The 13067-nt window shown below is 27.1% G+C and overlaps 1 protein-coding gene across 1 annotated transcript in view; it reads left to right on the top strand.

The window, feature by feature from the left end:
• Window positions 1–12378, top strand: part of LOC100200602 (tyrosine-protein kinase HTK16) — a gene marked incomplete at its 5' end in the record, with an annotated part of 52634 nt that extends 40256 nt beyond the window's left edge. The window contains 4 exon segments of the mRNA NM_001309752.1: window positions 8215–8400; window positions 9918–10009; window positions 10140–10266; window positions 11942–12378. Coding sequence (NP_001296681.1) covers window positions 8215–8400; window positions 9918–10009; window positions 10140–10266; window positions 11942–12133 — 597 coding nt within the window. The 3' untranslated portion in view covers window positions 12134–12378.
• Between the last annotated feature and the right edge of the window lie 689 nt (window positions 12379–13067).

The following is a 13067-nucleotide window of genomic DNA, read 5'->3' as shown; positions in this document are numbered from 1 at the left end:
CATAAATTCTGAAGTATAATATCTAGTACAAACAGTATTACTCTCTTCATTCCAATATCACACTTGTAAGTCCATTTGACCTTTTTTTACAACTTTATTGTCAGACTCATCAAAAAGACATGCAAAGTTATCCAGCTTGTTAAGATCTCCTAATATAATTTTTTTTTAAATACGGGGCAAGATCGTGAGTTACTATATAGCCAGATTTTGTTTGACCACAGGAAAAGTTGTTGGCAATTTTGCTATCTGGAAACATTTATGTAAATTGTTTAGACTTATTTTCTAAAAGAATATTTGCTTTGAACAATATCTAACACCAAATCAACTCTTCTTACAAAACTGCTTCCTTTTGAAGCATATCTGAAATGTTACATTGCTTTGATGAGATAGGCTTCTGTGGTTCTGATTGCACAGTTACTTTGAACAAAACAGAGTAACCTTCTTGAGGCAATCGTTCTATGTGCTTTACTCCTGTTGCATGTGCATCAACAGCCTAGATACCCATAGCTGCTACTGAAAACAACTTAGAACAAATTTTGCATCTTGCAAGGGATTTTTATCTTTTTGAAGCCAAGAAGTGTAACTATCATTATTAACCAAATTTCTTGGAAACTACTTTTATATTTAGGCATCTAAAGGTAATTTATGAAAAACAAATAATAATCTTTTGTATTCAATCTCAAGTTTGTTGAATATCTACCTAATATTTTTTTCCCTAAAGTATGTATATTTAGCTGTAATTAAAAAAAGAGGTAATTGAATACTAAGACTCTTCCTCTATTGCACAGTGTTTACTTCCACAGTGTAGAAAAAACTAACTAAAATTACAGACGGAAAGTAAAAGAAAAACAAGGACAGCCTAATTTCAAATTTCAAAATTCGACCTAAAATATATGTAACACCACTAAATTAAAAAATATTATATTTAAGTCTTTGTACAAAATACAAAGTGGCCAGCCACATTGTACATGGAAATCAAAAAAAAAAAAAATCTAAACAATGATTTTTAAACCAAAAAATTAAAAATATTTAAACATGTTATTTAAAAAAAAGATTAGCTAAAAGTTAAGGATATATTTCAAATAATGTATAAGAACAACAATTTAAAAAAAAAATACAACAAAAAAAACTATTTTATTATTTTGTAGAACCATGTTTTTTTACAAGGCTTGATATATTGTTGATATCTGATATTGTTGTTTTCTCCTTTAAATATATTGACTGAGGGAAGAAGGCATTATCAATATTCTAAAGTTTCAATATATCTATCAAAATTAATTTGACCTTCAAGTAATTGATAGCATACAACTCCTGTAAAGTTCATGCAGGCCCAAATGCCTACATGATTCTACTATTTTGCTTGGTTTGCTTCAATGTAAAATTGATGATGTAAAATAATGCAATATCTAACTTTTTTTTCAAATTGTTTTTTTGACGATGAGATTTATTTTCAAATTGTTTTTTCGTAATTTAGGAGTTTCATACTGTATTTTTTTATAGCTCATTTTGTAACTTTTTTTATTATTTGATTTATTTATGTTTTTATAAGTAATATTTCAAACAACAAAAACAAAAATTTAGAGTTAGTAAATGCTAATGAAAAAAAAAGCAAAATTATAAAAGAAAATCATCAAATAAAGCAGCAACTTTTGACCAACATTAAAAAAATGAAAATTATAAAGTAGATGTTTTAAAATTATATATAATTAGTAATACAAAGTAAATTTTAAGGAAACAACATGTAAATAGTAAAGACTTTACTTATTAATTAGCACTAACAAAATATTGAAAAAATTAAACAGTTTTCAAAATAATTTCAATCAAAAAGGTGCTTTAAAAAAAAGGAAAAAGTGGGCTCTTTCTCTCTATATATAAATATATATTTATATATATATTAGGGTGCATCACAAAACAACAATCCAAAAAAACCGACTCTGTCTGACACCCAACTGTGCTCCACACGTCAAAAAAACAATGACTCTCAAAAATTTTAGAATAAGAAATATTCCTAGAGGTCCCCCAACACCCCTGAATATCTGACCGGTCCCCAATATTCAAAAAAAATATGGTTTTTCAAAAGTAGGTCATGTTGGGTCTCAAATTAAGCAAAACTTCAAAAAAACTTCAAAAATAATCATCATTTAGAAAAAAACATTTTATATTTCACTGCCATGAAAACTACAAAAAATGCACCTTTTTCATTTTTCCTTTAAAAATGTCATATTTATTGCAGTAAAATCTAATGTGAACTTTTTTAATAAAATGATAATTATTTTCTTTGAAATTTCACTCAATTTGAGACCCACATTTGAAAAACTATTTCTTGAAATCATCAGGGACCGGTCAAATACCCAAGGATGTTGGGTGACCTCTAATAATATTGAAAGTCAGTGTTTTTTCAACATACAGAACACAATTAGGTGTCAGACAAAATCAATTTTTTTAAACCATTGTTATGCAATGCACCCTAATATATATATATATATATATATATATATATATATATATATATATATATATATATATATATATATATATATATATATATATATATAAAGTTAAAAAAATTATATCACAGCTCTATCAATCTTTATCATTCCCTCCCATGAATAAATAGGCTAATACAAGAGCAGATCCATGGGAGAGCCATGAGGGCATCTGCCCCCCTTTCGCAGATATTTTATTTTTAAAACTATTCTTTTATTATCCAATTGACATTTAACGCAGCACAATGTTTATATACATGAGTAAATTAGGCTGTTTAAAAGTGCCATGAAATTTAATAAAATATTGTAGTGCAAACTTTAAATTTTTTATGAAAAAGTTATTAGAATAGTTAAAAATGAAAAATTATTTTGCAAGATTTTTTGCATAATTATTGTAATATTTTTGTTTCCTTATAATTAGGGTGCTTTTTCCAGCAACAATATTCGATATTATTGAGAACAAGAGCTATCAAAAAATCATTAAAAACAGTTTTATCATGGAAATTTTTGCATCTAATATTGTTGTTGAAAAAAGCACCCTAAATATAAGTAAAAAAATTAATTACAATAACATTTGCGAATTTCAAGATTATTGTAATTAATTTGCGAGATGAGGGATGGGGGAGAAGGAGGGGTCAGACGCACTGAGGAAAATAAAGGTGTGTTTTGGATCAAAAATCAATAACTTTTTTGTTACTAAAGATTAAGTGTTGAAACTTTGCACACATGTAAAGTTCTATATGACGCTTCTGAGAAAATATTTTTTTTAAAAAAACAATTATATATAAAGTTTGTAAGTAAAAATCAAAAACTTCGAAATTGTCATTTTTATTTTATTCTTAACTAAACTATTCTTTTTAATTATATGAAAAAACTTTGAAAGTATTCAAAACAGCAAAAATACATAAAATGCTTATTTATTTGGAAAATATATTCACATTAAATTTATATATATGAAAAAAATGTATACAAGCTTTTGGCTAAACTCTAGACAAAAAACAAACACGTACTTTTTAAACTTTTTAACAAACATTTTCCCTATATTAGGCTTAATTGCTTTATTAATTTGATTTTTTAATTGTTGCATGTAATTAATTTGCATTGTTTCAACATTTACATGAATATTTTCAAGAGTTTATAAAATGCTTATTATAGAAATATTTAGAATAGTTTATTAACAACAATTTTATACAGTGAGTTTTTATGGAATAAAAATGTCAGTCAAAAATAAAAATGCATGCATTTTTATTTTTGACTGAAAACAAAAACCTGTTTTTAAACAGAAACCTGTTTTTAAAACAGAAAATAAAAATCTGTTTTTACCAATGAAACATGCAAAAAAGTTTTTAATTTAAGCTACTCTTTTGAAATGGATTTGTTATTCCTTAATCTTCTCTTTAAAAATTCAAAATTAATTTTTGTCAAATGACTTTCTCTTTTTAAATTTATCTTTTATTTGTGTATTTTTGGAACTACCTAGTCAATTTTGTGGATTAATTTGTATTGGTTTGATATTTGAGCCGCTCGGAAGCCAATGCGGTTAAGTCCATTTTTTATTATTTTCTGATTTTTGGAAATTTTGATGAAATAAATAATAATCTTAGTTATTAAAGGGTTTACTCGTTAATTACTTTTTTCTAGGTTAGACTAATAATATTCTAAATAAATAAAAATCTTTCAAAATTTTATAAAGTGTTTTTATTTTTTTTGCTTCATTTTTATTGAGCTTTCGATTGGTGTATAAATTGTCAGATTTTGAAAAAATAGTATTCTGTTCTATTGGCAGGTGCTAGTTTCAATGGAAACCATTGATGGTCTTTTGAAAGTGGGTCTGAGTTTTGTAGCAAATGTTTTAATAGCTTCTAAATATATTGTATAATAATTTCAGAAACCATTGTGAATAAGTCCACCTTTTATCAATATTTTTTTACATAAACTTTGAAATAAAAATTAAATTATTATTCTTCTTTCGATATTTGTTGGTAACACTGAAAAACAAGAAATTTAACTCTAACCGTTACTTCTAATTAGAATTGTTTGAGTTTTATGCATGTGCGTCAAAACACAAAAATGTTACGTTGAAGTGTTTGTGAAAATTATTGTGTTATCAAAAACATTAAATACATTTTCTTTAATAACTGTAAAAACTCTGACTTTTTAAAATAATAAAAAGATTTATTGTAAGGGTATAAAAACTAAAAATGTCAATGGAAATAGAATACAGTGAAAGTGATACAATATTTCATCCTAATTCAAGGAGAGTTAACCGTATTGATTCTAATACATCGTCAGATAACGAAGATAAAGAAAATAATCAAATAACGGAAAAGTTGGTAAAAAAGGCAGCAGGAATCCTGGGAAATGGTCTAGAAATATTGAGAAACAAAAAAGGTAAACAATATCAAAATAGAAATAAAAGAATAATTCCTGCAAAGAAATTTGATAATAAATCTTGTTTACGACTTTGTAATCGCAAGATAACCTTTTATCAAAGAATACAGGCAATGAAATATATGTGTTTAGTTTTAATTTAGAAAAAGCATTACCATTTCCGAAACTATCCACATCAGTGGCTTATTAAAAGAGAAACTTATATGTATACAATCTTGGTTGCCATGATTTAAAGACTAACAAGGGCTACATGTATGTTTGGCCTATAACCCAAGCATCGCGGGGTTCACAAGAAGTGTCACCCTGTTTAACTAAACACATTAAGTTGTGCGCAAAGGATTTTCAAAAAATTATAATGTATTCAGATTCATGTTCAGGACAGAATCCAAATATAAAAACTGTGTTAAGTTTACTGAAATTGGTTTAGAGTGAAGATATAAAAGCTGAATCAATTTGAGCTTAAATTTTTATTAAGTGGGCACAGCTATTTGCCCAATGATGCTGATTTTGCAGTTATAGAAGCTTATGCAAAAAAAATTATGTATATTTATAACTCTAGTAACTGTTATCATTTTATACAAAATAGTAAAAGAAAGAACCCTTTTAGAGTTGTCCAAATGAATCCACAAGAATTTCTTTCCACAAAACCATTGGAAGAAGCTGTTACCAACAGAAAAAAATCAACAAGTGGACTAACAGTCAATTGGCTTAATATGAGAAATTGGCTTAATATGTTGAAATATAATTTTGACAAGGGTGATACCTTTCATGTACTTGATATTAAAAAAACAAAAATAGGTAGGCCAGTAAATTTAAAAAATATAACTCAACCTAAATTATATCCTAATGGCAGAACAATTTCAAGAGAAACAAAAAAAGACATCATGTGTTAATTAAAGTATGTACATCCAATTAAACATGACTTTTACTGGACATTAAGGACAACACGTGGAGATCAAGATTTACATTTAAATAACTCAGAAAGATGATGTTTGTTATGATGAATAAACATAAAACTTATGACAGTCAATGTTATTTTATCATTTTTACATAAATTTCTTATCTTTTTCAGCTGCCAATAGGTAAAAGTTCTAAAATTTTTAAGATGCTGTCATTATTTCAATAAATACATACATTTTTATTTTACACATCCTGTACATATCTTGTTTTTTTGCAGAGTTTACACCTCGAAAAAAGACTTTATAGCCTTTTCTAATTAAATTAATAAACCAAGAATTTTAATGTATCAAAAAGCATTAATTTTCTCAATTTTTGTGTTTTGGACTTAACCGCATTGGCTTCTGAGTGGCTCATTTGATACACTCTTCAAATTATATATTATGCCAAAAGACTTTCTGTGTTCTAATGATTTTTGATGTTTTTTTAATTATCATCCCTAGCCTTCTTAACCGTCACACATAACACAATCTGAGTTGCCATGAGTTCATACACTGGTTCCATTCTGGTTCATACACTTGCCATGGGTTCATACACTTGTTCCACTGTTTGTATTACAGAGGTTTCCCTTTGATTTGTAGCTCAGATATTTATTTATGCACAGGTGTTTTATCTATTGTGGGTTCCCGGAGCTATCACTACAAACAGCTTTTTATATTGGTCCTTTATGGGAATCCTGGGTATTCCTTGGTGAGGTCTTATATCAGAGATTCTCCATGCATAGGTGTCTAATTCATCATGGGCTCTTTGATATATGACTGTGATATATGTTTTGAGTTTTAGTTCACCCTTTTACCTGGCCTCTAATTGGACTAGGCTTGACATAACACACAGCAATAACTTACACATCATACCTTATAGTCATATTAAAAAATCAGTATATATATTGATGTTTAGTGGCTTAGATTTATGACACCTTATGACCATTTTATAGGCTTTACCACAATTGGATTGTCTAGTTATTTTATTAGTATATAGTTCTATAAATAGCTATTGAACTATATTTTTTCCTTGAGCGTATTTGTAGTCAAAAGAATAATTATAAATGTAAAAATAAATAAATTAATTTACAAGTATAATTTACTCTTTTTATAGCAAGATTTAAGGTTCCAACACCATTATGGTTCTTTAATAATAAAACCACTAACATTCAAACTTTACTGTTTTTTTAATTTAACACCTTCAACAATAATTCAACAACTTGATGCCCTTTTAATAAAAACATTTACGACCTTTTCAATTGCTGCCATTTCTTAAGAGTCATTGCAAATGTTTCAGTTGCATCAGTAAACAAGTTAATTATCATTAATAAGCTTCTTTTTTTTATGGCATATGTGTTTCAATTTATTATAATTTTTTTTTTTGAAAATCTCAATATCGCATACAAAAAACACAATGTTCAATTTGTTTTTTTGTATGCAATTTTATTTTTCTACAATATTAATTTATTGTAGAAAAAAACAACAACCTATGTTAATGTTTAAGTTACTGTTGCTAAAATCCTAGTTTTATCTGCAAATATCTAAAAATTATATGTGCGTAAACAATGTGTCTTTGTTGATTGCACAATTTTAAGATCATTGATTTCATAAAAGAATAGTTTATTAATTTATAGTATTATTATATTATTATTTATAATGTGTATAAATTATTATAAAAATAATTTATTTAATGAAGCAAGAAGAGTGACAGATTTAATAATAACTCGTAAAATTGTAGCTAATTGCTTAAATTTTTCCTTTTATGTCTTCTAATATCTCCTTAATAAATAATGATAATATTAGATTAATGTAAAAATCTTTATAGATATTTTCTAATGTATGTCTATTATTCTTTTAGATTAGAATAATAAATTCCAAGTAGAAAATAATAAAAAAACAGTAAACAGATATAAAAACAGTAAACAGATTTAAAAAAAAACAGTAAACAAATTTAAAAAAAAAACAGTAAACAAATTAAAAAAAACAGTGAACACATTTAAAAAAACAATAATTTAGAAGTAAATATATAAGTAAAAATCCTCTTAACCACATTTTTATTTGCTTCCACTTCACTTTATTTATTATTATTATTATTTTCTTTTCGAAACAAAAATTAAATATTTTAAGTGTTTAAATAATGACCAATTTAAATCTCTAAATATCTCATTATTTAGATTAATTATCATTTAAACAAATTAGTTTAAAATTTTAATCTCTTACTGCAGAACAAACAAGCTTACACTGTTAAAATGGAATTTTCAGTACAACGGCCTGTATGGGAGATTGATAGAAACTAGAAAAATGATTAGCTATTGCAAAAAAAAAAAATTTTTAATTAAAATGAACATTCAGATAACATATATGTATGTTGCATGTTTTATTCTTGATTTTTGTGTTAGGTACAAGAGTTGGTTGAAATGGGTGCTTTACTGGATTATTTAATGGATTACCAACCTGAGATACAAGAAGTTGATTTAAAATTATGGGCATCTCAAATAGCTTTTGGTATGATGTATTTGGAATTAAAAAGATTTGTTCACAGAGACCTGGCTGCAAGAAATATATTATTGGCCAACAAAAAACAGGTGTTCATTCATTCATGTTTAAAAATTTGGTTTAGGTATAGGGAGAAGTTCAGATAAAGAAGAAAATGAAGATGCAAATGCATTTTATTTTTGTGCATTTTCATTGTTCATTTAATGGGTGTGCGCATATTGTTTGAACTCAGTGACATCTGAGTGCCCATTTTGTAAGAATTATTCACATCATTATCCTCATGCATTAAATATTACACGAGTTATTCATATTTATATACACATATTATAGCTTTGCTATAAATTTATACTTATTATAAGATTTATTCAAAAAAAAGGGTTTTAATAGATAATTAAGTAAACACTATTTCTTATTTTCAATAATTGTGAAATATGTATTTACTTTGTTGTGTTTTTTTTTCCGCGAGTAGTCTGCTAAAAATATGTTTGATTAAATTTCCTATGATCAATGTTTAGTTTCTGACAAAATGTGACTAAAGCAATAAACCTGCATTTATGTTTAAGTTGCCATTGTTAAAATCCTAGTTTTATCTTTATTAAGACCTCAGTTTGCAAAATTAGGCTAATATACTAAATACTATACTTAAAGTTTTGTACTTTTTCTCTTTAAAAGTGAATGTTGCAAAACAATATGTGCGTCTTTGTTGGTTGCATAATTTTAAGATCACTGATTTCATAAAAAAATAATTTATTCATTTATAGTATCATTATATTATTATTTATAATATATATAAATTATTATAAAAATAATTTATATAATAAAACAAGAAAAGAGTTTTAAGAATAACTCTTAAAATTGTAGCTTAAGTTTTTCCTTTTTTGTCTTCTAATAGCTCTATTATAAATAATGATAATATAAGATTAATGTAAAGTTCAGAATTGAAAAAGGAAATATGAAATTTTTCATATTTATATAGTTAATTTTAGGCGAACAAGAACCAATTTTATGACCATCAGAACCTTCTCCTTTCCCATCTTGTTATAATTTATTGAGTCTATAATGTCAAATCATGGTTAGTGCTTCAAAGTTGTTAAAAAAGTCGTGATTACAAAAATAACTGAACTTTTCAAGTCGAAAATTCAACTCAATAAATTGTCTTATTTGCAATCAAAATGTTATTTCTGAGCATCTTTGAATTGTCTCAATTATCCTTCTTCGACTCTAGTAGACAATAATTTATATAATCTTTACATTTCTTTAATGTAAATAGTAATATCTTATCTGGACAATATTATTTGCAATTATTTTATAGAAAACCTTACGCAAGTAAATGCGGTTGTGCTGTACTGATAAGAGATTTTTTTGCGAGAGATTTTTTACTACTTTAAACATTAAACCACGTTAAACGTTTTCTTAGTAAAACAGTCTTGCTTGTCAAAATGTGTTTCAGAGATTGGCAAATACGAGTTGTTAAGCCAAACGATAAGTCAAATTTATAGTTTCGATATACGTTTTACGTAAAAAATAATTTTTACGTCAAGTATATAATTTTAATAATAAAAAACATTTTTTAGCTCAAACATTTTTATTAAACTATCATTTTTAGGTAAAAATTAGTGACTTTGGACTTTCTCGTGCTGTTGGCACTGAAAGTGATTATTATCAGGCTAAACAAGGCGGTCGATGGCCCGTTAGATGGTAATATTTTTTAAAAAGGATTTAAAAAATCGATAATAATTACGTTTTAAATCTTTTTTTTTTCTTTTTCTTATTTTTTAAATTTGCAGATCTTGTTGAAACGTTAGATAATTTAATCTTTTGTTTGCAGGTACGCACCGGAGTCGATAAATTACGGTACTTTTTCTACGAAGTCTGACGTTTGGAGTTATGGCATTACTCTATGGGAAATGTTTACGTTCGGCGATTTACCATATGGAGAAATGACAGGAAATGAGGTATTTTTTAATGAAAATTATTTTAAACATTTTTGTAATATTTTTTTCTTAATATTTTATACATAACACATGGGCTGAAAAGTCCTGGGCCTAACAAAGAAAGCACGGTTTTTTTTGTTCAAAATTAGCTTTATTCATCAACGTAATCTCCATCAAGAGCAACGCAATCATTCCAGCGCCGCTCTAACATATCACTTTATACCACTTTTGTAGAACGATTTATCTTTTATCTTACCGCCGAGCATTTTTTTCAGGTCTGCGAACAGCCAGTAGTCGCTGGGAGCCAAATCTGGCGAATACAGTGGATGTGGGAGCAATTCAAAGTTCATTCATGTAGTTTTGCCATTGTTTTGATTGACTTGTGACACGGTGCGTTGTCTTGATGAAACAAAAAATTTTTCTTTGCCATATGCGGTCGTTTTTTTGCAATTTCGGCCTTCAAACGCTCCAATAACGCTATATAATATTCACTATTGATGGTATTTCCTTTTTCAAGATAATCGATGAATATTACACCACGCACATCCCAAAATACCGAAGTCATAACCTTTCCAGCCGATTGTTGTGCTTTCGGGCGCTTTGGACGAGGTTCACCAGTTGCTGTCCACTCAGATGACGATCGTTTTGATTCCGGAGTGAAGTGATGGATCCATGTTTCATCCATTGTCACATCGACGCAAAAGTTCCGGTTTGTTGCGTTTTAACATGGCCAAACACTGCTCAGAATTATCAACACGTTCTTGTTTTTGGTCAACAGTGAGCAAACGCGACACCCACTTTGAACAGAGTTTTCTCATAGTCAAATGCTCATGCAATATAAAGCCAACACGTTTTTTTGATATATTTACGATGTCAGCTAACTCACGCAACGTCACTTTTCGATCATTCAAAACGATTTTGTGGATTTTTTGATGTTTTCTGGTGTTACCGCCTCATTTGGGCGTACACTGCGTTCTGCATCATCGGTGTCTCTACGAACACGTTTGAAGTCAGCAAACCAACGTTTTATTGTTGTTCTTGATTGAGCGGAGTCACCATAACACTTTTCAAACCATTGCTTCGCTTGAACGGTATTTTTTCCCATCAAGAAGCAGTGTAAAATTAAAACACGAAATTGTTTTTGATTGATTGTTCTGAAAATAAAAAAAGTAAAGTTACTACTAGCAAAATAACTCACAAACTAATGAATAGAATATAATGAAATTTTAACAGCTGTCTTTTGAAGGTTAGTATTAACTGAAAAAAAGGTGACTGCAATAAAACTCGCGCTATCTATGTGTTAGGCCCGGGACTTTTCAGCCCATGTGTTACCTTACGAAAGCTGCAATTGATCAAGATTATATTTAAATATAAAATGCTTAAATCTATAATTTTATATAGCTAAGTTGGTTGAAGCATTTTATTTTTGTTAATTGCAGTATTTTATTTAGAAACTTTTGTTTCTAAATAAATTTTATTTAGAAACTCTAAATAAATTTTATTTAGAAACTCTAAATAAATTTTATTTAGAAACTTCTAAATAAATTTTATTTAGTAACTTTTGTTAATTGCAGTATTTTATTTAGAAACATAAAAACGTATAAATTTTTTTATTTTATTTCAGTAATTTTTCTTTAAAATGAAATAAACTGCAGAATAACGGAATAACAGAATAACGTAAAGTATTTTTCAACAGGTTGTTAGTTTTTTGGAGCATAGTGGCCGATTAGAAAAACCCGATGAATGTCCTAATCACACTTACTCGATTATGTTGTCATGCTGGCATATTGACCCTAACAAACGTCCTACATTCAATGAGCTGCATTCTACATTTTCAACTGATCCAGAATACGAAGATGTGAGAGTATACCGTGACCGGATAAAATAGTATAATTCATTTTATTCAGAATCTATTTATAAAATTTGATACAAACCTTAAGTCTAAATTACTTTTCTGATAATATTTTTTATATTTTTTTATAAATCATTTCTTTTAATAATATCAACGCATTTTTTCTAATAGAATATTTGTATTATTTTATGATTTTTGTAGTGAATATATATTTTTTAATATTATTTTGTAAATATCTTATGCACGTTGTTCAAAATAGTTTTAATATAAAAGTCTAATGAATTTTATTGTTAACTTTTATAAGTTTACAATAAAATAATCCGAAAATTCTAAGTGTATCGAAAATGCCGGAATTAAAGATGGGACGAGCATATTGTTTTTAACAACAAAGAAAAACAACAACAAAAAATTCAAAGCCACAAAATTTTTCAAAAATATTATCAAGTAGACAAACCCCGTCCAGATGGCACTGGTCCTTCTATTAATTGGCTATACAACATGGGGAACTTTTTCTGATTTAAAATTGCTATTAGAAGTCGTATCCAGCCATTATTTTGGTGAAAAATGTAAAATTTGAAAAAAATGTTACTTAGGCAATTGTAGAATTCAATAGTAAAAATATTTTTTCCAAAATAATTTTAGAATATCAATATTTTTCTCAAACACCTTAAGGTGGTTTACCACTAAATAAATTTTTTTTGTCAAATGGAATTTTTTTTTCTTCAGAATATTAAATAAAATAGTTCCAATAACGAAATTTAGTTGCTAGTTATAAAAAAAACTTATGAAATTTTTTGTAAAAAAGATCAAGTTTTAGCCGAAAAAGGCCTTAAACTCTACACATGGATGAAACAAAACTCAAAGACAAATCATCTTTTTCTCTCAAAATTTAATATTAATCTCGCTTATGTTATCTAATTCCTGAACTAAAATGAAGTTCATTGTACAAATAGAAAGGCCAATTATTGAA

Source organism: Hydra vulgaris, chromosome 01 (genome assembly GCF_038396675.1).
Source record: "Hydra vulgaris chromosome 01, alternate assembly HydraT2T_AEP".
NCBI lineage: Eukaryota > Metazoa > Cnidaria > Hydrozoa > Anthoathecata > Hydridae > Hydra > Hydra vulgaris.
This window is presented reverse-complemented; position numbering and strand designations above follow the sequence as displayed.